The sequence below is a fragment of the Haemorhous mexicanus genome, chromosome 1 (assembly GCF_027477595.1).
Source record: "Haemorhous mexicanus isolate bHaeMex1 chromosome 1, bHaeMex1.pri, whole genome shotgun sequence".
Lineage (NCBI taxonomy): Eukaryota > Metazoa > Chordata > Aves > Passeriformes > Fringillidae > Haemorhous > Haemorhous mexicanus.
The window spans coordinates 44,691,314-44,714,984 of record NC_082341.1 but is presented as its reverse complement, the minus strand read 5'-3'; the positions used below and the strand labels follow the sequence as shown (position 1 = coordinate 44,714,984).

The following is a 23,671-nucleotide window of genomic DNA, read 5'->3' as shown; positions in this document are numbered from 1 at the left end:
TCTAAAAGAGCTGAAACCAAACAAGCACATTTCTGGCTCTATTCTAAAATACTGCACATTTTGCTTATTCAAGAAATTAGATGATACTCTTCTACCCAAAGTTTTAGACCTCAAGCCAATCATCTTGTTTTAGAGCCACAATATTCCAGGACAAGTCACAGTATTTTTAAGTTGGTTATTACAGATTATGTTAGAAATTTAAGAGAGGAAATATAACATTTCTGTATGAAATCAAAGCTGATTTTACAAGAGGATCACACACATCTCTATTAAATTATGTTTCCTTTATCTTCCACCAAAAAAAAAATATAATCCTCCTTAAAAACAGCATAAAATTCCATTTGTTTTAGAAAAGCATACATCAAATAACACTGGAACAGTTTATTTTAAAAGAATTTGTTGTCTTAGCTCTGCAGCAATACTCCAATACAGGTTAAGACTTGTTCATTAAGAAATCAATGACAGGCACATAGCAAACTTAAAAAAAAGGCAAGCCAAGTACAAATCCTCTTTTGAGGATTTATTTTTGTATTTTTAATCTAAATGGGAAACAGTAGGCATGAAACATCTATACAGCGAACATAAAACAACTATGCCATTTTTCCCTTAATGATCTCAAGAGCTTTTGATCTGGCAACTGGAAAACAACCTTCATGCTGCCATGCTCAGGGGACAGATTCCTGACTGAGTATGGATGCAGAAAGTCAAAGTACTTAAATACACACAACACTCTAAGCCCACTTCCACCTCCCCAGTGGCAGCAGCACATTAGTTAGAGGAATGCTCAGTGATGCCGATCAACACTGAACAGATACAAGGGACAGTAACTCCGCCATGTCTCAAAGTCAGCTGTAAAAAACACTTCTCCCTGCTTGGACAGGCTAAATATTGATCTTGTATACATTTTCACATAGTGTGAGGAACTACTGACCACTTAAAGATATAACACATGAATCCTGTACACTAGGAGCCTTGCAGAAAGATTAAGGACTTAATTGATGACTGGAACTCCAGGTACATCTGTCCTATACTGCAAAATTAGAGTGGTACAGCCTATAAGAGTGCAGAACATCAGATAAAATTTAAAAAACCTACAAACAAGGTATGGCATTACAGCAGGGATATCTGATTACTGCCTGGCTGTAAATAACACATGCATCTTCAGGGCAACTACATACCAACTATAAGCAGGATGGCAGTATAGGAAAAAATGAGGACTTCTGCCTAACTGTTATTTCAAATATTTGAAACTTAAGCTTCCATGACTTTGCATTTTAGAGTTTTATAATGGCTTTAGATTTATTTACAGCCTTAAATATCAAACTTTCAAGGACGTTTAAGTAGGATTTTTAAAGATAGAGAGAGAGAGAAACAACAATGTTACAGAGGTCTTGCAGTCCAGGAATTTAGGTTAATGAAAAAAAACTTCAGATATAAACATATTTCCTAAGACAGTTTTTTTACTGGTTCCCTTATCCTCCTCCAAAGAAGCTCTCCAAAACAAAATGTTATTCATTTAGGCTGTGCAAAAATGGAGTTCAGGAATAAAGGTTCAAGCAAAGCCACTGAAGCAATGAACAGCGTGCACACACAGCCCAGGCCTTCCTCTTTTCAGAAGTTACTCTGCTCGAGAATTATCTGCCCATAATTGTGCTCCTCATGCTCATCTCTGAGACACAGTCAGATTTAGTAGACCATAGGTGACAGTCAAGGGCATGATAGCTCACACAGGGAGAGGAAGTAGGCATCTTACAGACTTAAACTACTAAATCTCATTTTCTACAAACAGGAACTGCCAGCGGCATTTGGGAAGCGAGGGTTGCATTGCTCATAGGTGCATTAAGTAGATAAAGACTCAGAACAGACAAATTAGTGAATTTAATTATGCAACACCTTACTTCAAGGTATCAGCTCAGAGTCAGCTAGAACAGCCTAATAAAACTATGCACAAGGCTGTGAATTCAAAACCAGTTTCTACATCCAGTAACACCCTGAGATTAAGCCTAAGTATCACTAAGAAGGCAATCTTGATTGGTAGGTCTGAAGGACGCAAACTTCACAACATTCCAACAAAAAAACTTCATTTTTTGCAGTCTGAGCTTGGCCAGCCTCAGGTTCTACAAGTGGACTTCAAAAGTTTTCTATCATAAGCTCATTTTTACTGCCTTGGCAATTATGGGCCACATCCTTCAACATTTTTAAACCTATTTTCGAATCAATGAAAAGACTGAAACGTGCCTTCATTCTGAAAACAGATTTCTGTGGCAGCACTTTAACAAGTTCTTTTCCAAAGCCTTCATTTTCAGCATTTTTAAAACATAGATATGTATTCTGAATAAGTTTAGCTTTGACAAAGAAGTTTCAGAATAAGATAACAAAATATTATATTGTCGAAGCTTTTCAACAAGAACATACAAAGAGGTTTGGGCTTGTACCAAGGCTAATTACAATCTTAGAAACCCTGTTTCAGTTTAAAACACTCATGGACAAAAATTTCTGCTTTCTTCTAGAAAGATCAAATGGTTTGTGGCCACAACAAATCTCACCTCTTTAAAACTTCAAATGTGTTATGTCCTATTCCATGTCCTTATAATTTTGTCCTTCAAAGGTCAAAAAGCCACCTATCAACTGCAAGTTTTTTTCTGTTAGAAAGGATTTTTAAATGAAAAGAGGAAAATGAAAGATTTTTCTTATTTATTCCAAGCAGAATGACTATGGAGAAATGACTCAAGCTTAGGTAGTAAAAGTTAATGGAATGCCATCTGAAATGAAGACTGACTCAGTAACACGAGACCTGCGAGTCATTTGTTAATCTTCAATTCAAAGCCCACCAGAAGTACTTGTATAATACCAGTGAAATAGAAAATACTGCTTGTTTTTCCTCTCGAGCAGGAGAACAAGCTTTAAATGAGAACATCAGTTTTTCTGGCATGTGATAAAATGAAAATCACTAATTGCTATGTACCCCGAAAAGACTGACTACTTTAGCAGTTAAGAATCAATACTAGGTAAACTTGCACTAGAATGACTTTATTCTGCTCATCTACAAGACTTGCATAAGATTTATTTTTGGATTTCCATTTGGTATGTGGGTATTTTATGCTTCGCATGAGGCATTTCCTCCTCCTGAATGTATTGCACCCCAACAGTACAGCATCTTCTGGAGCATCCTTTCTCTGGAACAGTTAAGATCTGTAACATCAGGCAGTATTTGTGGAGATTGAGAGACTAGATTTTTACAAGTGCAATTGTCTAGACCAGATGGAGAAAGAAATCATCACATAATGCTCCCCTAATTGCTGCTAGTGCCTTAAGGTTCATTTCTGAACTCAAAAATCTAAAAAAAGAAAAAAAAAGTTCAAATGAGTTAAAATTGAGACGTTTCTGTTTAGAAAGGCAAATATGAATAGGAAATAAAGTACAGGTACATGTGATATTAAATCATACAGTTTTCCCTAATTCTTTACTACTTAGGTAGTAAACAATTATTTTATCAATTTAATACTGGCTAACTTATTAGTAAGTCTTAGCACTAGAGATCTGTCTCTTTCTTTCTTTCCAAAAAATACATGATATCACATCAAGTTTTTTAAGCATTTCCTGTTATTCTTATGGTTTTTGAGCTCAGCGTGTTCTGAATTGTTTCAGAAAAGATCTCCACATCTACCTCAGAAGGAAGACAATATCTGCTTGTTTCACCAAATTAATTGATTTCATTCTTCACAAGACATATCCTTACAAGCAGAATAGAAAATGCCTACAGCTAACTAAAACTAGCTTACAAGCGTGGTGAAACAAACCTATTGTAACCTCCAGAAAAGCTGAAAGAATTGCCTTCTAGAAAAGTAAACCAAATCAGCTTTCTGTAGTAATACCCAAACACAAACACAAAACTCCCTGTGTCAACCATCAATCCTAGGAAAACTTTTCAAAGCAGGGAAAAGGTTAGTGCAGACCCTGTTTCTTTCCCTGCTCCTGCAGCTAACACTACCAGCTCAGTCAAGCACTCTGTTTGCCAACTTTCAATGCACAGTCATGGCAGAAGCCAACACAATGTCTTTTCCCCCCACTCAGAGGGAGATAAAAAACCCCATCCATTTCCTTCAAATGTTTTAGGACTTTTGCCCAAATGTTTTGCCTAGAGGAGCTGAGCTTGCCTTACCCCTACTTTGCTTCACACTAATACCTCAGAGTCACTGCAATAAATTTTAGAGAGGATCCAGTTTCTTACACAGCAAACAACTGATGTCTTATTATGCTGCTACTAAGGTACACCTACACTACAGGCTTTAAAGCTCTAGTCTTACAGCTACAGGGTAAGATCACATCAAGCTAATCTACTGATTAATCAGCTAATACTTAATCATGTAGATTTTCCAATTTCTCCAAACAGCAGTGAACTACACTTGCCAGAAAGCAGTTCAGCCATTCTTCAGCAAGGCTGCAGTGCTAGTTCAAAACTTAGGCTAAAGCATTTCAAATATCCCAGAAATTATATGAACAAACTTTTATTTTTAAGCAACAACACACACTATTTGAATAAAACTCACATATTTAACTCAGGTGGAGAGTACTAAACTGAACAATCATCACTAATACATTTCCATTGGAAATGTGTTAAAGTTCACAAGGGTCTTCATTACCATCTTACTGAAGTTTTCTTATGTGTTTCTAGTCTACACACCACCTGTTTCATGAAGTCATGCAAATCAAATTGTAAACGTTCAGGAAATGGGGAAGTCCATTCACTGCAAAGATTCATTTTTCACAGAAGAGCCAGGATAGGTAAGACCAATACTGCAGGGTTCTTCATAAGAGTATAGGTAGGTATATTAGAAACCATGAACTTTCAGTTGTTCTTCCTTGACAATGCCAATCTAAAAGAGAAACAATGTATTTTAGTGAAGATTACATATTGAGGCAATTACAGCGATATCAAGTTATTACACTTTGAGTAAAGAAGCTGCTATACAGTGTATACACTCAATGAAATATTTTTCTAGTTTACAGAATGTTTCTGGGCCAAGCAGAACAATTGACTAAACAAAATCATATCAGACATCTAATTTGTTCTGTAGTTCTAGGACATATCCTTTGACAGTGTAAGAACTCTGCATTATCATTTGCATCAGAGTAGGCCTCTTTCCTCTATAGTGTTTTCAGTCTCACAATTATGGTTTGCATCGAACACTTGATTTTACAAGCACAGAGTCAAGTTGCACTGCCAGAGAACAAGTGGTGTGTTGTAACAGTGCAAAGGTACTCTACAGTGCTTTGATTCGCACCAGAGCTTACTCTCATACTGCAAGTGTCATTTTACTTTCTGGCTGAAAACACAAAAGAACTACAGTAGCCATCTTTGGCTGGGTAATTAGCATCAGTACCACCTGTCACGCTACTGCTTCCAGAGAGGTTTAGATATTTATCTGCAGTCTCACCTCCAAGAGGAATTGGCAAATGTTCTTCCTCTGGTCACCTTGCAGCTGGATAACTTCACCGTATTCAGGATGCTCAATCACAGTACCATTACAAGCAAATTTCTAAGAGAAAAACATCCATATTATAAGACATGTGATGTACATTGTGATTTTGCTTAGTCAGTCTTTTTCAGAAGAACCTTGTCTCAGAAGCTGCTTACTATTTTGATGCCAAGCCAGGCAAAGGTTAAATCAATTTTACTGGCTCTGAGAGCAAATGGAATATATCTGCTGACACATACATATGCAAACTAAACTGCTGATGGTAAATTCAGGCAATGACAGGATTAGCTACTGTGCAGAAGGAAATGACCAACAGTCATTGCAAGAGTGAAAAACAAAGTCATAAGATACAGCCTTTCAATTCCACACTATTTTAAAATAAGTATTTTTATCCTGGCAAAACTAAAGGCCTCTATTTTGAGCAATGACCCAGCTGTAACAGAGTCAGGAATAAAAATCAGCTCTACTTTAAACTGATTTTATTCTTCATATCAACAAAGCCATAGATCTGTAAAATTTAAAAGAAACATTCAAAATATTTTTTTTTTACTTCTTTTTAAGATAGAAATGTTTAACCTTTTAGCAAAATCAGTGTCACTGGACACTGATAGGTGTTTTAAGAAAGGGAAAGGACTTGAATATGAAAGTGGCATGCACTGGAGAAAATGAAGTGAAATAAATATTTCGTTACTTAGTATTAAAAACTATCTTACTCCTTTACATATAATCATTATCAAATCAAATCAGCAACTTTACCTTTTTGAAAGCTTTCACCAGTTTCTTCTTGTCATAATCATCTGCAATGCCCTGAACAGTTGTTAGTGTCTTTCTTCCGTTTCGTTGCTGGATCCTTATATGAATGTAATCCTCAGTCCCCGCCGGGAGTAAGTCGTCGCCCTTTGTTGCATCAGCAAAGGGGTCTGCAGGAGGAAAAAGACTCATGAAATTCCCACAAAGGAGAACACCCAAGTTCAAAACTAAGGAGGAAAATTCTCACTTCACAAAGAATTATTATTGTACTCAGGGTATCATCTTGATGTTTAATCCCTGTTTAAAAACACACTGTTAAAACCAAAGTACTTTTCCTACGGCTGCTTCAAGTATCATTACACTATGCACTCAAGACAGCCCTCTCAACTACCACGCGCAGTTTCTTCCATGCCTTCCCAGGTATGAACAACTTTCTGCTACAATATCAGTTTGCTTCATTGTTTTTTGCAAACTGTAAATCCTGAACCTGAAAACATGGTTCTGAGATCAGCAAATGCACATAAGTTTTAGACTGCCACTTACATTTAAAGTAAAATAAAGCAACTGTATCTCTTACCAGATCAACTGATAAGAACAGAGAAATAGAAGAGCTCTAGAACAAACACTTCCTTACAGGTCCAGAACAGAAGACTGTGGTAACTACCACACTTCCAGCATGTTAAGCCATGGATGTGACTCCTGGCTACTAACAGAAATAAAAGAGAGATACACTCTAACAGATGTCAGAGGCTGCCTGTAAACCAGAACTCGTCCAGTCAGCAGCTTTAGTCAAGAAATGTAACAAAACGAATTTAGCCTTAGACTAAAGAAAGGTCAGTTTTCAATTCTTCCAAGCTTAGCATTTATCGAGCACAGACAAAACAGAAAGGCATTTAGAAAGAAGGGGGCTTCTGGGTTAACACTTCTTATACTCTGTACTTCACAAAAACATACTTAACACTCAAGAAATTTTACAACTCTACAGATGTCCTAGTCAGTAGCTCCAAATAAACCTTAAAGCACGAAGTATTTTATTACTTTTCAAAAATAATCACAAGTAATTTTTTGTACTAATTGGAACAAGATTTAAGAGCCCATGTAGGTTCAATAGCCATGCAAGCTACAATTTCCCAAACTTCCATTCAAAACTCAGCTCTAGAAACACTGGTCAAGTTTTGTCATCCACTAGAAAGAAATGCCCCAAATGGGTAAAACTTCAGCAGAAACACAAAAAGTAGTTCAGCTGCAGATCCCTGTAGAAACAAGAATGACATGAGCATGAAAGGCACTGAAAGCATAATGAGGATTCAAGCACCACAGGAAACAAGTACAGCATTGGGAACCTTGACTAGATCAACTTCTACTATGGAATTTGCTAAACCGTGCTGAATTTTACTATCTCCCACAGCTTGTGGCTCAAACACTAATAGAAAATCCTCAAAGAAAAAGTGAAAGAAAAAGAGGACTTGGACATGAGGATCACTTGGCAGAGTTTAGGACTCTAGGCTGCAGAGAAACCAAGATAGCCTGGCAGAGTTTAGGGCTCTAGGCTGGAAATAAGCCAGCACTGTAGGTGTCAACACTGGATCCCTTCAAACAAATCCTCTGGGCGGCACCTTCTTTAACCACAGGGTGAGCTCCCAAATCGTGACTGAACGTAGCCTTCTCACATAGCTTATACGTGCAGAAGATCAGAGCTCAAACTGTGACCAAAAGCCTGAGACTACTGTATAAAGTGGTAACTTGCTCCCTTCTGCTGCTTATAGATAAGGCAGGAGGAGAACGCTGGCTCGGCACGGTTAAACTTCCCTGCTGATAGGAGAGAAACGATCTGCCATCTGCGTAGCTCACTCTGTAGAAACAATAACCTTTGCAGGGCTTGTATAGCGTTTTGGGACATTGCTGAGGATAAGATGCGGCAGCAAACCAACTGTAACTGATGAAATTATTTCCTCAGCAGAGGATACGAGCCCTCGATAAGGGGTGCTCAGAGCTAAGAACATGGCAGCACCTCCTTCGGGAGCAGCGAGGGGCTGAGCCTCCTCCCCGAGGTCCCCTCGCCGCGAACACTGCGCACGGCCCGAGGCCGCCGGCGCTGCCTCACGGAGCTCGGCGGCGACACCGCTCAATGTCACCGCGGGGGCGGGGGGCCCACGGCCCTCGGGAGGCGGAGGCAGGACGGCGGGGCCGGGGGCGATGGGTGGGTTTGCCGAGGGGGTGGCTGTGGGGGTGGAGGGGTGCCGGCGGCTCTTACCGAAGGATTGGAGGTTCTGGATCGAGGACATGCGACTCTGCGGCGAGAGGCTGGAGCTGCGGGGAAGCGAGTCCGCTCGGGTCACGTCTCCGGCTCCGCAGTGCCACGCGGGGGCGGGGAGCGGGAGGGAGCGAGGGAGGGGTAACAAAAGCGGAGGGACGCGGGGAGCGAACCCGAGCCGGAGGGCGAGAGCGAAAGGAAGGAGTAAGAAGAAGGGGAAGCGCAAAGGGAAATAAAACGTGGAGGGAGGGACGGACCCCCGCCCCTCGCCCGCACCGCCCCACAGCACCGCCAACGGGCGCCGCCCGCCGCGCTCCGCACAAAATGGCGTCCCGCACGTGACGGCAGTTCGTGTGGAAAAGACCTCCGAGGTCATGGAGTCCAAGCCGTGACCGAACTTCTGCCTGGCAGCCTGACCGTGTCACTGACTGCCACATCCAGACTGTGACTCCGCCACCTCCCTAGGCAGCCCATTCCAATGTATAATCACCCTTTATGATAAGAAATTCCTTCTGATGTCCAGCCTGAGCTTCACCTGCTGCAGGCTGAGGCTACATCCTCTTGTCCTGTAGCTGGTTCCCTGGGAGAAGAGGCTGAGCCCTGCCTTGCTACACTCTCCTTTCAGGCAGCTGTACAGAGCAGTAAGGTCCCCCCCACCACGAGCCTCCTCTGTCCAGGCTAAACACCCCCAGCTCCCTCAGCTGCTCCTCATGACTTGTGTGCAGAACCTTTCACCAGCTTCATTGCCCTTCTCTGGACCTGCTCCAGCACCCCAATGTCCTTTCTCGTAACAGTGTTCTTCTCCTCAGTGCATCCCCAACAGCAGTGCTGGCGTGTTGCTGGAGCCCTGTGTTCTCCATGCTGCTGGCCCTCCTATGCCCCAGCAAGGGTGACCCCCATGGAGGCCCTTCCATACTCACATCCCTTCAGCTTGGGTACTTTTCCAGCTGATCTGAAATTGGGAGAGCGCTTCCCCCTTCCCCATTAAAATATGTTGGAAACCCCACTCCCTCACGCTCCCTTCACTGGACAAAATGCTGCTTTAAATGCTGAATGTGGTGAGGGAGGCAGTCAGCACCCCACAAACCGCCTGTGTCTCTGCTTTGGGCATGACTTGGAGACACAAGAAGTTCCACCTCAGCATGAGGAAGAGCTTCTTTACTTTGAGGGAGGCAGAGCACTGGAACAGGCTGCCTAGGATGGTCATGGAGTCTCCACCTCTGGAGACATTCCAAACCCACAGGACATGTTCTTATGTCACCTGCTTGAGGTCAGAATGCCTTGGCAGGGGGTTGGACCAGGTGATCTCGAGAGTCCAGTCCAACCTTAACTACCCTGTGATTCTGAGAACTTTGCACCCTTTCGGGTGGGTGCAGCTGCTGCTCCCCAGTCCCTAGGGGCCACCATGGATGGCTTGGCATGTGGCCTCACAGGACTCCTGTGTGACAGCCACTCACTGTCCATCCCTGTTGGGAGGATATCAGCAATGTAGGGGCTGCAATGGGAAAAGTTTTTCTTGAAAATGGTGTGCAGGTGTTACAAAGCTTGCTGGTCCTTGTGAGGGGATTAATGGCTTTGCAGATGTACAGTAAGCTAATTCATCTGGCAGAAGTGGCAGAATCTGTATTTCTCTTTTATTTTTTTTCCATTTTTGGTTTTTATGCTAAACTTCAGTCCTCTTATATCAATGGGATATTTCTTTTCTGCAATCTAAGGTCTGGATCAGCACTGCTGTAGTTTCATGAATGCTAGCGTGCAATGGTCTAAGTTTCAAGTCCTGGCACTTTGCAGGGAAGCTTTTCTTTCTCCCATGGGGAAAGCAAGCCCATTGGCCATGGCACAAAACCTCTGCTTACCCTTTGCTACCATCATTGACTAAACCTTTCACTGCACTATGGGCTGTAGAGGGGGGTTGTTTAACTCATTCCCAAGCAGCTGCAAAAGGCACTGTTGGGGCAGTAATGGGAGCATGGTGCAAGAGCTTGAGGCCACAATTTGGACAATGTCTGTGGATTAAGGATGCAGAGCTAAACACTGAGAAACCTTCTGGGAAGTTTGAGAAACCTCAGGACACCCATCCTCAGGGACGTGACCCCAGGATATCAATAGAACATCTCTCAGAAAACTTATATTACTACTAATGTGAAGGAATTTTGGCTCTGATATATTTTTGTTAATCCTGTGTCTCTCTGCAAGATTTTGTTGTATCTTTTGCTCTCCCATCATCCTCCCATGAAACTTTCTCCCGGTGGTGAAGCAGGTCCATCACCCTTTTTTTTCTCACAGCCACTGTTTTTTGTTACCTTGGCTGCACCAGTACCGGTGTCAGTGGAGCACTGGGATGAACCAGATCAGCAAACTGATTTGAGTTAAAAAATAAACTCAAATGTTAAAGCCTCAGATCCACTCCACTTGCATAATCCTGCAACAGTTGTGCTGAGAGAACTGAGGAGGACAAGGCTGGCCACGGATGAGAAGAACAGCAGATCTTCAGACACAAACCCCAAGTCTGAGACAGCAGGTTTATATACCAGTCATTGTGTCAGTTCTTCTGCTTACTCTGAATCTTCATGCATTTAAAATAGTTTTACACTCCTAATTCTCACTGCACGGTTAATCCAGTCCTATGGGCTTGCTGGGCAGCTGTGGAATTCATCCTACAGTTTACAGACAAATGAGATTGGGCGTCTGGGATGAAACAAAGCTCCTTTTATAAGCCAAGAAGATGTGACTTTGTTATCCCTAAATTGAAACAACAATGAATAGTTCTGGCAACTGTAGAGGGAATGGAAACAATCCCCAACTGCACAGCTTGGCATGCACTGTGCAGCAATTAAAATAAACTTGGTGGCCAACATCATCACTGTTCTCTTGGCAGCCTTCCACAATGTCCATGTGAATTGGCAGGGCCTCTGTGCGGTTGTGTCAATGCAAAGAACTCTCCCTTTGCTGTCCTCCTCAGAGGGAGCTGCTGGTCTCAATGTCACGTCCATCACTAAGGTCTGACACAAATCCTGTCTGTGCCAGCACATTGCACCAAACTTTGGTGTCTGTGCACAGAAGCAGGTGGCATCCTGCTGGAGATGTGCTGCTCCTGCTATTGCCCCTCAGCAGGACAGTTGTCCTGAGGTCCTTTGGCATGACTGAGTCCTTCCCATTGCTCTTGAGCAGTCACTTGTGGCAATAGACTGTGAAAGTCCTGGTTGTGAGGGCCTTCCAGTCACACCAGACTGAAGAAAGGTGCACAAAGCAGACATGGACCTGCAGCAACCAAAAGAGGTAGAAGCAATTAAAATAGCTTTAAAATTTAGGTGAAGGTAAGAGGTGTTGTTGCTCAACTTTCAAAAAGTTAAAGCTTTTAACTGTAAGAGGTGTTAAATTTCAGATTTTGAAAACTGTTAAATTTCAGATTTCGAAACCTGTTCAATTTCAGATCATCCTAGAGCTGAGGCTGGAGTTAATCTTATTCACTAATATTAGACATCAGGGTTTAAGCAGTATTTTGGGAATGAGACTCTTGTCTTTCCATGACTAATGTATAACCTGCCAACTACAGTGCCAGAAAATAACTTCATCTCTAATTAACTTGATCACTGCTTCAAGGTATTTAAATGTAATAGTTGCAAGACCTGGTTATGAATAGCAATTAGAGATCCCCTTTCTTGCCTTTTACTGTATTTCAGTTAATCTGTCAAGCTGTATGTGAATCATTACAGGTTATTTATGACTGGATAAGCCTCAGGGATTAAAACCAGGGGCTTACTGACATACAGATGATAAATATGACATACTGAAGCCATAAAGTACACTTTTGTAAAAAATGTCACTCTAGTGCAGAACCTCACCTTCACTGGGTATTCTCAGAAGCACTTGAGATGCTCCTGAGCAGTAGTGGGTAACCCAGACCAGTGGAAGAAACCTTGTTCTTCCAGACGATTGCTGTGTTGGAAAGATGGGCTGGAAATGGCACAAGAAAGCCTTGCATCAGGCAAAAAAAGTCAGCCATGCTGTAGGGCTAAACCTGTGCTTTAGTTTAGGACTCTGTATGACATCTGCCTTTGGTTGTGTGCATGTAAAAGGCAGATGTAAAAGGCCACCCTTTTCTGCACCTGCCCCTCTGTAATAACCAGAATGAACAACATTGTTTTTCACTTTCTACAGACACAGTTTTAATATATACTACTATTATTTTCAGATGCAGCACTCCAATATTTTGAGTTTTATACCATAGGAGCTTTTACAAAGCCAAAATTGAAGTTAACTAGGGCTTGCTCTGGTAGGCAGATCTCCTGTACCTGGCCCTGCAGCCTGCCTTACCAGAAATGTCAGATTTGCATGCTGACCTATCCTCTGCAATGGCCTGGCAACCCAATTACTGCTTGAAGCACATGGTGTTCAAAGAGCAGTTTGAGTCGTCTGACAAAGTGACTGTGCATGAAACGTGCAAATGGCATGTAGCAGCACTAATTTCCATCCTGCATGACAGCAGTGCAACTGCTCTATGCACAAATGCTGCTCCACTCCAGTGCCAGAAGCCGGCATATGCTCCTAATGTTGGCATTCCTAAAGTAATGTCAAAGTGATGGATCCCTAAGAGATATGCTAAAATATTTCCAACCTTGATTCTTCTTCTTGAACTTCAATCTTCCCTGCTCTCACTACATGACTCTACCTACAATATCCAGCTCCATTTGGAATCTGCACATCCCAAACCTCTGTGCAGAAGGCTGCCCAGTAGCTTTCTATCAGGGAAGAAGAATAGCAAAAGTGCCAGAAGAAATCCTCCCTCTTCCATCAACAGAATAGTTTTGAAAGTGGCTGTAACCATGCCAAGGTTGACCTGTATTTTTCCATCCAAGCTCCTCCAGCTCTGGTGCAAAGCCTCCACAGTCTGCTAAGGAAGGGCTCGTGGCTGAAGTCCTGAGCTGCAGCCTATGCTTGAGCTGCCCAGCTGCTAACAAGTTGTCCCATTAAGCATGTGCTACCTAGGCTAATCGGAAATTGTACTGATGATAAACACCTGGATATCCAGACTAGCTCAAGAGAGCCAGAGTTATGTGTAGTTTGGCTGAGCTTGTGTTCACAATCAGATTTCAAGATACACATGTTTTCATTTGAAACGTGGGGGGTTCATTCCCTGCTCAATAATGATTGCAAACAAGATGATAAGTTTGGCATTAACCACTAGATGGTCCTCTTTCTCAAATTAAAAAAAAGTAGCTCCAAAATAAAACCAGTCCTGGCTTTTCTCTGAACCTGAATGTTAGTAGAGAACAGTTTCTTTGTAAAGGTAAATGTTATTAGATGTTATTCATCTAATTAACTGAACTGACATGGTTTTCTGAGTAGGTTTGAATACAACTTTTCATAAGCCCTCCAAACTCATTTAGTGCAACTGGACCTCCACCCACTACAGAAGACTGGGCAGATTCATAGGTCAGGCAGTAGTTCAAGGCATTAGCAAACTTTTCTCAGACTGGTATGTGAAACAATAAGAGTGGTGATCCATGGGACAAAAAAGTTGCTGTTTCTCCATCCAACTGCATCAAATGTCTATGCTTTTGTGGTTTTTCACCTTCTGTTTATAGTAGGCTCTGACCAGCAAAAGAATTACAGAAAAAAGGAGATTTGGATTAGTTCTTTGAGAAAACTAAATGGGAGGATTTGTCATCAAAACTGTAGTTCACTATTGGCTTCTGGTCTGGTATTGTCTTGTCAAAGAATATTTCTCTGTGTCAGGCTACCTGGACCCTCTTGGGTCATTCTAGCCTCCTTCCTATCATCTCCATTCATCCCCCTCAGCATTTCCTGCCCAGATGCCTGACCTCTTCTTACCTTGGGAAGTTGCTTTCTTCCTCACAGCCCTTCACACCTACGTATCTACTACTGCCTTTTGATTTAGTTACATTCCAGTGCATCTCTGGTCAGCCTTCCTACTGAGACACTCCAGCTAGCAGCTGGCTCAGCCCTGTTCCTGCTCATTACTTATGCAGGAATTTTATATGCAGGGGTCTTTAATTGTGTGTGAGGCAGGACTTGAGTTCTTCTCCAGGATTGTCTACAAAGACAGAATGTGCCCAGCCTCTCCCTCAGAAAAAGGAAAAGAATGGAAGATTTAACACACAAACTTCTGCACCTTCACTACAGACCAAGATAATCTTTCTGGTTTGGTCTTTCACAACCCTGGTTCCCCTGACAGCTCCTTCCTAGTTCCTCCCAAGTCTGAGTAGCTTTCATATTGCTGTGCTGCATGAGCTGACTTGCTTTTTTCAGCCAAAGCATCAGCCCTGCTATAGATGGTGTAACAAAATTAAATAAAATTACAGCTGCCTGAAAAGACCCTGAAAAGCCAGGATGATTTCTGTGAAGGCTTGTGGGTACTGTACCTAGCACTGTGGTGGTTCACTTGTGGTCTGGTGGAAAGAAATGATGATGTCCAGTGAATGAGAATGAAGTAAAGTTTACTTTGGTAAGAGAAATGCCTGATGAAGCTCATTTAAACAGGCTGTCACATAATTTATTAGTCTTAATTGCTGAGAACATTTTACAGTAGCCTTTCATGAAGTCAGAATGATTAAAAGTGAAAATGAAAATAGTTGAATGAAAGAAAATGAAAGCTCTTGATAGTAGCAAGTAGTGTGTCCAGATGCACAGCCATGATCCTAGTAGCTGAGAAAGAGCTGTGAAGTCCCTGGCACACAATTTTGGGGCTTTTGAGAATTTACTTTGGTTCAGGAAGCTGCAGTGAAAGAGAAGAAACCCGTCAAGGGCTACATACCACAAATAAACGTTTGGTTTGGGAAGTCTCTGGACCACAGGGCTTGAGGGTCTGTGAGAAGAGCATAGTGAGGAATGCAAAACTAAGCTACTCTGTTTTAGACTTTTCCATAAATGTCCTTTGTTGTCCACTGTCAAAACCAAGATACTGCACTAGATCAGCTTCAGGCCAGAGTGAAGATAGATGATCATATGAAAGCATTTTAAATGGTGGCTCTCCTAATAATGATTTTTTTTTTGTATTTTTATATGGTGTATTATTTTGCAAGCAATCTTTACCAATGGGCAAACATTCTTAACATGAAGACATTGCATAATTTTGTTTTATGTGGTAACTTCCATGTAGGTGACAATCAGTGAAAATGATTTGTGCTGTGGAAGGGCTCATATTGCAGTGTCAACAGGACTAGAAAAAGTAAATGAGATAAAAAAAGCTTTTGCTTCTATTTTAAGATGACAGGATCACTAGCAAAACAACAAAGCAAGGAAGGGTCCTGTATATCCTGGAGAAAAGAAACCTTTACTCCAGCAATTGCCTACCAGAGATCATGAAAGGATACTCACATTTTCTGATCAAAATGAATGTGAAAAGCAGTAAGAGAAAAGATCTACAACGAGAAGCCATGAAGAGTTTTATTTACTAAGAAGTTACCTCTGCACACATGCACACAAAATTAGCACGGCAGGAGCACAGCCACTGCCTGGTTCTTGGACGCTGATTGATTTTTAGGTAGGGAGTGTTTGCAAGGTTCAAAGGGAACATGCTAAAAGGAGATTTCTGAGAAAAGCATGTATATCTATTATTGATTGTGATAGCTGTAGGAAGACCTTTTGTGCTACCATGGACTTGAAGTGCTCTTCATATTTTGAAGTTGTGGTCCTGAGTAGTCTGAGTAAACTCTTGAAAACTTGGATGAGGAAGACACTTCTTTTAGATGCTGTTGGGTGAAAATTGGAGAATGGAAGAGTATTTCTGAGGTTTCTTTACAGTTTTCGTTCATACATGTACCCATACACCAAACTATTAAACAGAAATGAAAAATCCCTGCAATTAGTGACTGTACTCCCCCAGTGGTACTTGGTGCTTGGATGGTGAGTAAGGACAGGGCCAGGCAACATTTCACCAAGCTTCCTCATAGAAGTACCTTACAAATTACCCACAGCAAATAAAATAATTTCATTTCTTTTGAGAGGTGACTACAGTGAAATAGCATTATTTGTGCTTTGATGTTTTCCCAACTTGAAGTGTCTTTATAGAAAAACTCAACATATTTGCTATTGAACTTCATCTTCATCCTAATGGGATTGCAGGATTTCCTAAACAGTCTTAGTTTATAGGTGGGGTCAGGCCTCAGAGCCCCCTTTCAAAGCACAGCCTTAAAATTGTTCCTTCGGGTACCTTACCAGGAGCGGAACATGAACATGGGTCTGTGAAGAGAGGGCCTGTGGTTCCCAGTCAGCCCAGTCACGCTTCACATCTCAGCCTCTCTGCAGGATGGTGCCCAAGGAGTGAAGCACTTGGTGGTTCAGCTGCTCTCCCCTGCAAACTTACAGAGTAAACAAGGTCTTAGCTTCCAGAGCAGCAAGATCCCTAACAGCAAGGCCGCCGTGACACATTAGTCAAGAGACAGGGTTAAAAATAACCACTCAGAAGAGACACCTATTGTGGAAATACAATATTGTTTGAGATGCTGGCCTTATGCACTGAAATTTTCTCTGCCACAAAGCTAGTAAGGGCCTGCTTAAGCAATGAATCACTACTTAATTAATCAGCTAATTGTGCTGTGTTGCAGTGTGACTTAAAACTTCCGCATCGGTGGGTTGATCCCAGCTGTGGGTTGGGGCTGAATGAAACAAGAGCTGCCATCAAGATCCTAAGCAAAAAGCAAAGAGGGGACAACAAGAGGAATAGGGGCTAGGAAAGAAGCATGTGGACTGACCGTCCAGCTTGCTGGCTCTGAAAGCTCCTGACTGTGCATCTGTTCTTTCTCCCCACAACTCATCCTCAGCCACGAGTGTTCCCCCCTGCAGACATGCTCTTCAGACAGAGCATCTCGGCTGGGTGGCACAGAGAGCTTGGCTCTCCTCTGCAGATATAGTTGCTCCCCTCTGTCTATGCCCTCCCCACCTCTCGCCGCCCCTCCCCTCCCCCCCATAGGGACATGGCAGCAGCCCCCTTCCCTTTGCTGTCTTCCTGGTGGGCCTGGGGGCTCAGTCATCTATCCTGCCATGCCCCCCCCCCCCCCAAATCCCCTGGCGCCGCCCTCAACCCCTGCTCCCTACCCTGTTCAATGGCTTTTTATTAGAGCCTCCGTTTTCCTACCCCTCCTTTTGTAAATTTAAATCTTGCTCGCCGGTACTGCTGACGTCCTGCTGGCCCACCTCTTGACTCCCCCTCCCTGCTTCAAGTCCACTTCCCTCCAGTATAAAAGGCACATGCCCCCATCAGCTGCCCGGCTTCTGCTTGGAGCAGCGACTACCTGAGAAGCAGCTTCGGTACACACAGGTGAGTCCCTTCCCCTGACTGCTTCAGCGCTTGTCCAAGCTCTTTTTTTGCCGAATTTCCTTTTTTATCCCTTTTGGGCTTTAGCTTACCTAGGTTAACATACACAGCTGTGCCCTGTGCTCAGTAACTTTTGCCCAGTTTTTGTTGGCGGAGCGGCCCGTACCGAGCAGGGTGGCTGACCCCGCGGGCAGCGCTGTGCCCTGCAGGGAGAGCGCGGGCGGGACTCCGCTGCACAGCCCTGCGCCTCCCGGCCTGAAACCAGCCTGCTCCCGGGCCTGCGCTCACCCGGGGTCTGGTCCCTCGGGGTGCTTCCAGCGCTGCTTCCAACAGGAAAGATTTCCACATATGCATCGGAGGGGGTGCACAAAGCTGCTTTAGGGTGTAAAGAGTTAATGGCATCTTGTCTTCCGAGGACAGCCGTGGTAGGGGTATACCTGATGGATCTGCAGCAGAGCTTGAGTTTGGTATGATAAGAACCCTGTGTGCCCAGGCTGATCTCCGACTCCTTGTGAAGCAGACCCATGGCAAGCTGTGATATTGCTGCTTCACCGTAGCTTCGTTTGTAGCTTTAATTTTCCCCTCTGATGTCGATGAAAGTTGCCAGACTTCTGTCACAGATGTTGCTCAGCCAAAGTTTAAAGACCCAGCTTGGGCACCAAGCAGGAGTGGCAAGTTGATCAAATGACTGTGGCACTGAATTTCGCTGAGCTTCAGGAGCAAAATTATTCCTGAAACTTTTAATTGTGCCAAGTTTGGTTGCAACTAGTGAGTTTTAAAATTTTTATGATTATTTAATAGTTGAAAATGGAGGCACACAGCTTGACTGTGTGAGGTCATGTTCTTTTTCAATTTTCCTTTTGGAAGAAAGCTGCAGGTCTGGACCTGAGGAGATCACAGACCATCTCAGCCACACAACTCTTGAAAAGTCTGTGCATAGGCAACCAGGCTTTTTGCTTAGTGACAAGATGGAGCTGGGTGTTAGGAATGCTCAGGGTCAAGTTTTTGGCAGTTACCTCAGCCTCTGTTTCTTCCCATATAAACAGAGGAGAGACAAGTAAAAGTAGGAAAAATTAGGGAGGATTAGAGATGCTGAGTGCCCTGATTATTTAGGGTGGTGTGTGGGAGCAGTGGGAATGACTTGCTTCACAGAAACAGTAGCCAGGAGAAGGGTATGAACAAAAAGTTCAATATATATCAGTGCTGTAGAAAGTGGCTGCAGTGGCACAGAACACAGCAGTGCTTAGGAAAAAGTGTGTGCTAAAAGCTTTTCCCTGTATTTTTGTCTTTCATCAATGATGAGCTCAAGGCAAGCTCTTCTTTCTCTAACTTGGTTCCCAAAAAAACCCAAGACACAAAACCAGGGAGCAAGTAACTGGGAAAACCTGTCAGCAGCCCTGTAAACACACCACAGAGATGCCTCAAAACACCTTATTTTTGTCTCACTCAAAACCTAAGGTTTTGCCAAAAATGGAACAACAGGAGAGGTACCCCAGCTGAAACTGAAGGCAAAATTCACCCCATGTGGGTGAATGCTACGTGCTAAGATAATTTAGTCCTGATTGTCATGAGATTTTTATGGTATATTAAAGTCAGAAAAAGTTAATTTGCAGTTCTGAAATCATGAGTTAAAATCACTTTCCTCTAAGCTACTTGGTAAGCTACTCTCAGTGTGGGAAAAAGGCCTTGAGAAACCTTCACTGAATATTAGGGGTGAAGGAGCTTTTGACTGCATTTTAGTGAAAGACACAACCAACTTCCTGTTTTTGCTGTGTTGCCTGTTTTGTGTGTTTGGGAGCGTCTTGCATCAAAGATTTTCATTCATGCTCTGCCTTACTGAAAGCAGGCTAAAATTTTGGCAGCAACTGGGGAAAAAGTCCACCTATACACAAAGAGAAGTTGCTGTGTAGGCACAGCTGAGAGGTTTTCCTACATCCTCTGTGCCTGTGTATCTACATCACTTACACGATGCTTAAGCAAATAGGCTCCTGCTCTATAGGCAGAGGCTCCAGGATGTCAAATGTAGAGGCAGACCTTGCATGTCACAGGACAGACTGTCCTGGTGTGACAGCTGGGAGAGCTGCCATGAGGAAGCTTGTACAAAATGCAAGAGACAGTGGTAACCAGAGCCTGGCTCCCTCCCCTTCATGGATGCATCTTTCCCAGCTCACCATCTTCTGTTCTGCTCAGCCCATCCTTTGGAAGCTAGGAGGGATTTCTCATTCTGTTGCATCTGGGTGCATTTACAGGATGGGGACATCTACCAGTGGAAACTGTAACTGGAAATTGTAATTTTGCATGCTGGCAAAAAAAGGGTGTAATGGCACAGGAGGAGCACTGCCATTCATACTGAAATGCATTTAGTTGTAAAAAGAGTATGTAGAAAACAAATGTTAGACACAATATACAAGCAAGGATAAGATGCTGGTGGTAGTGGCTAAAACACACTTTGGTGGCCAATGCCTGTGGTCATACATAGAGCCATACAGAATCAGCAGTGAACTCAGGGCTGGGACTTGAGTACCCTGTGAAGGCTTTCACTGCTGGAGAGAAAAACTCTCCACTTCTTACCTCAGTAGATGGCCTGTTTCATAGCCTTTGCCTTCAAACAGAAATGCCCAGGACATCTCCAGCATGAGTGTTCCCCAAAACTTAGAGCCATGAAATGGCTGTGATGGATGGAAACATACTGTTAAAGTGGACACATTCCTTCACCTTGAGAGCTTTAACTCATATGTGTTCCCCATGTTCACTCTTCTCCTTACAGCCTTCCCACCACTGCTCCATCATGTGGCATCCAATCTCCTGGACACCACGTGCCCAGTGGTCACCAAACCATTTAAAGCTAGTCACTGTCTATGTCCTGATGCTCTTGGTGTCGCTCAGCTTTGCCTCGGGACAGAGCAGGCCATTTAAACACCAGATAGACAACAGAAGTAAGTATGAGTCTCACCTGACACGGTGACCCCACAGTCTGTGCTGCACTGAGGGATCAGGGCTGGGCTGTCAGGCAAAGTTCAACAGCAAATCGCACAGGTGTTTCTGTGGTGTCACCTTGGTGTGAGGCCCTGTGCTTCCATTTGCACTTGGCAGTGCATATACAGAACCTCCTGTCCTTCTCACAGCCCTTAATTAGCGAAGGTAAATAGTGTTATTTTTGATAAATATCAGAGAAGACACTAATGTACAAAGGACAGAGAAGAAAATGTAAAGTAGTATACATCAAATATTTAAGCACCAAATTTTCAGCTGTGTTCTGTAGACCTACACAACTACTTATATGTAATAAAAAGAAAGCAATGGCCCAGAAGCTTAAGTTCACTTTACAGACATCTTCAATTGTCTGGGACTGTGAATTTTCTGAAAGTCCAAATACAAGTGGTTGAAGTATCTCCATTCAGAGATGCTGAGAAGAACTGAGATTATCCAGGTCAGGGATGTTACCATATATCTGAAGCTTAAACAAGCACAAAATCCAAAAGATCTTTGAGAAAATCACCAAGAAATCTCATCTTCCCCCAAGAAGTATAGGCTGATGATGGAAGGTGGAGTGGGAGAGAGGGGTTGTGGAGAGTAGGTTGTGTGGGCTCAGTGCCACACCTCTCCCCATTAAAGAGAATAGAGATGTTGGGAACCTCAGGCTTTAGGTACACAGGTGAAAGTTTCTTGGATTTTGTTGAGTTGAAAGGCTGTTAAGACAGCTGAAATACTTAAAAGATGTATATACAGAGAAATTTAAAGGCAAGGTGATTTTTTTCCTCTATTCAATCATCAAAATGCACAGGGGAAATTCTTCCTGTATTGATTAAGACTTTCATGTGATGGGGATGATATATAATGCACTTAAATTGTAATTTATTCCTATTCCTGACAGTTGTCTGTCTCTGGAATGATTTGGGATTTCTTTACGGTGGCATCATCTCCAGTGTGTTTTAGAATTTCCCTGCTGCTATAACTTTTAATATATAGTCTTTAGTACTCTTTAAATACTCTTTTTAATATAATCTTTTAATAGAACTATAAAATTTTGCAGACCTGCCCCAAAAGTGTACTAGACTAGACAAAAATCAGTCATGTGTCAGACCTTTAAAAGAAAAAAAATAGTGATCCATGAAAACAACTTCCTAAGTGAACAAGAATTAACTTTTCATGTTTACCTCCCATGTAGGAACCCCCTCTGCAATCCAGTGGATTTGTTGGCCTGTAGAACTAGTGTACCCGGCACCTACTGCAGAAAATCTGGATGGGCCCTTTGGCTCATGTTAGAAATGCAGGTTGCAGCCCAGCCTAGATGGATAAAATTAATTTTGCAATGGAATCCTCTTCCTTTGGGCTCTACACATGGAAAGTAACTCTCAAAGGCACCAGTAAGCTGTGTGTCTGGCTGTGGCCTTTCCCTTCCTTTTTTTCCTGGGCTCCAAGTAAGCTAACATCCTCAAGATGGTCAGAAAACACTGCCTCCGAGTGCAGTAGTACATCCTCACGGAATGCTTTGAATTCCAGGTCCTGAGATCGACCCTTTCTGGTATGTGGGCCGTGGTGTTCGCCCCATCGGTCGCTTTGGGAAGAGGCAGCTAAGAAGCAGCCGTGGCAGCCTGAGGCCTGTGAGCAGACACCTGGATTTCATCTTGAATGCTTTGTGGGAGCAAAAATCATTGGACACAGAGGACAGTGACTGGTGATCTCTGTTCCCCAAGGTGGTGACCCAACCTCTGTTCTTTGAATTGTGTCCTCCCCTGCACCTCAGACCTACAGTTCTGCTTTGCCTAGAAATCCCACACTGCTCTTCTTTCTGCTCCTTGTGCAAGTACCTTCAAAAAGAAACATGTTCAGGGTGCAGGTAAAAGACAATGCATGGACACCAGCACTGAGTGCCACCACTGCTTATAAAAATGTTTCTTCATTGTGCATCCCCAGCAATCTCCTGATCCTGTTCACTGCTAGGTTTATCCAAAACCCACACAGCTTTTGGGCTGGGATTTAAACTCTGCAGTGTTAAATGTATCATGAAACCTTCCTGTCACTTTTCAAAGTCAATGGCTGTTGATATATAAAAATAAAAAGCAATGGTTGGAAGAAAGAAAAAAGGCTCTTACCAGTTTTTAATCTACCTGCATTAATGGCATGAAATGCTGGTTCTCTGTGTGTAGCTTTTATAGAGATTGTTAATATCCACTCTTAAGAATGTCTCCCTGAAGTACCCACTGGCTCTCCACGATTCTTCCTGTACTGATGGAGAGATATATTAATGAACAAAGAGGAGCACCTATTGAAGATAAGTATTTTCTCCCTGCTGAAGAAAAAAAAAAAATTGGCTAATTGAACTCCTTGGAGTAGTTTTGTGCCTTTGGCATATAATCATAAACCATAATCCAAAAGGAGCAAGGGCCTGAATGAGCTGATTCCCTTTAAAACAATGTCATTATTTCCAAGTACATTGTCTGAGTCAGCTAAAGTCACTCTTTGAGGATCACAAGCCATGTACTATCTAGTCCATTAGTCCACATCAATAAGGCTGGAGATGCAGCTCCAGCCTTATTGAAATACCCCTACTTACTCATGTTAATACAACTTTGTTATATTACTTTTATAAGAAGTGTTACTTACAATGGGTTTCATCTTGATTAATAACTATCAGCAGGAATAATACAGTTTTATCTATGGCTCATATCCAAAAAAGATAGTTTACAATTTAGGTAATACCTGATGGTTACATCCAGGCCATGAAGCATTCTGCAAAGGATAAAGCTGAATGGACTTCCACTTCTAGTTGTGCTTTGTAAGAATTACCACTAAAACTAATAGCTGAATTAACCATTGCAGACATTTTAACCCTTCTTTCTCTTTTTGCAAATGGCCTGTCAGGAAAGGATGGGTTTTTATTATAATAAGGGAGTTACTTCTATT

The 23,671-nt window shown here is 42.6% G+C and overlaps 2 protein-coding genes across 2 annotated transcripts; one reads left to right on the top strand and one right to left on the bottom strand.

The window, feature by feature from the left end:
* Nucleotides 1-510: 510 nt before the first annotated feature.
* On the bottom strand, nucleotides 511-8,777 carry EIF1B (eukaryotic translation initiation factor 1B). Its single transcript, XM_059848018.1, has 4 exons — nucleotides 8,485-8,777; nucleotides 6,237-6,400; nucleotides 5,439-5,540; nucleotides 511-4,877 (listed from the first exon to the last, which is right to left on the bottom strand). The coding sequence occupies exons 1-4, from the start codon at nucleotides 8,513-8,515 to the stop codon at nucleotides 4,833-4,835; spliced, it is 342 nt and encodes a 113-aa protein (XP_059704001.1). The 5' UTR covers nucleotides 8,516-8,777; the 3' UTR covers nucleotides 511-4,832.
* An 11,760-nt stretch (nucleotides 8,778-20,537) lies between these two features.
* LOC132328214 (prolactin-releasing peptide-like) lies at nucleotides 20,538-22,791 on the top strand. Its single transcript, XM_059848003.1, has 2 exons — nucleotides 20,538-20,700; nucleotides 22,268-22,791. Exons 1-2 carry the CDS (start codon nucleotides 20,553-20,555, stop codon nucleotides 22,444-22,446), a joined length of 327 nt encoding a protein of 108 aa, XP_059703986.1. The 5' UTR covers nucleotides 20,538-20,552; the 3' UTR covers nucleotides 22,447-22,791.
* Nucleotides 22,792-23,671: the final 880 nt, after the last annotated feature.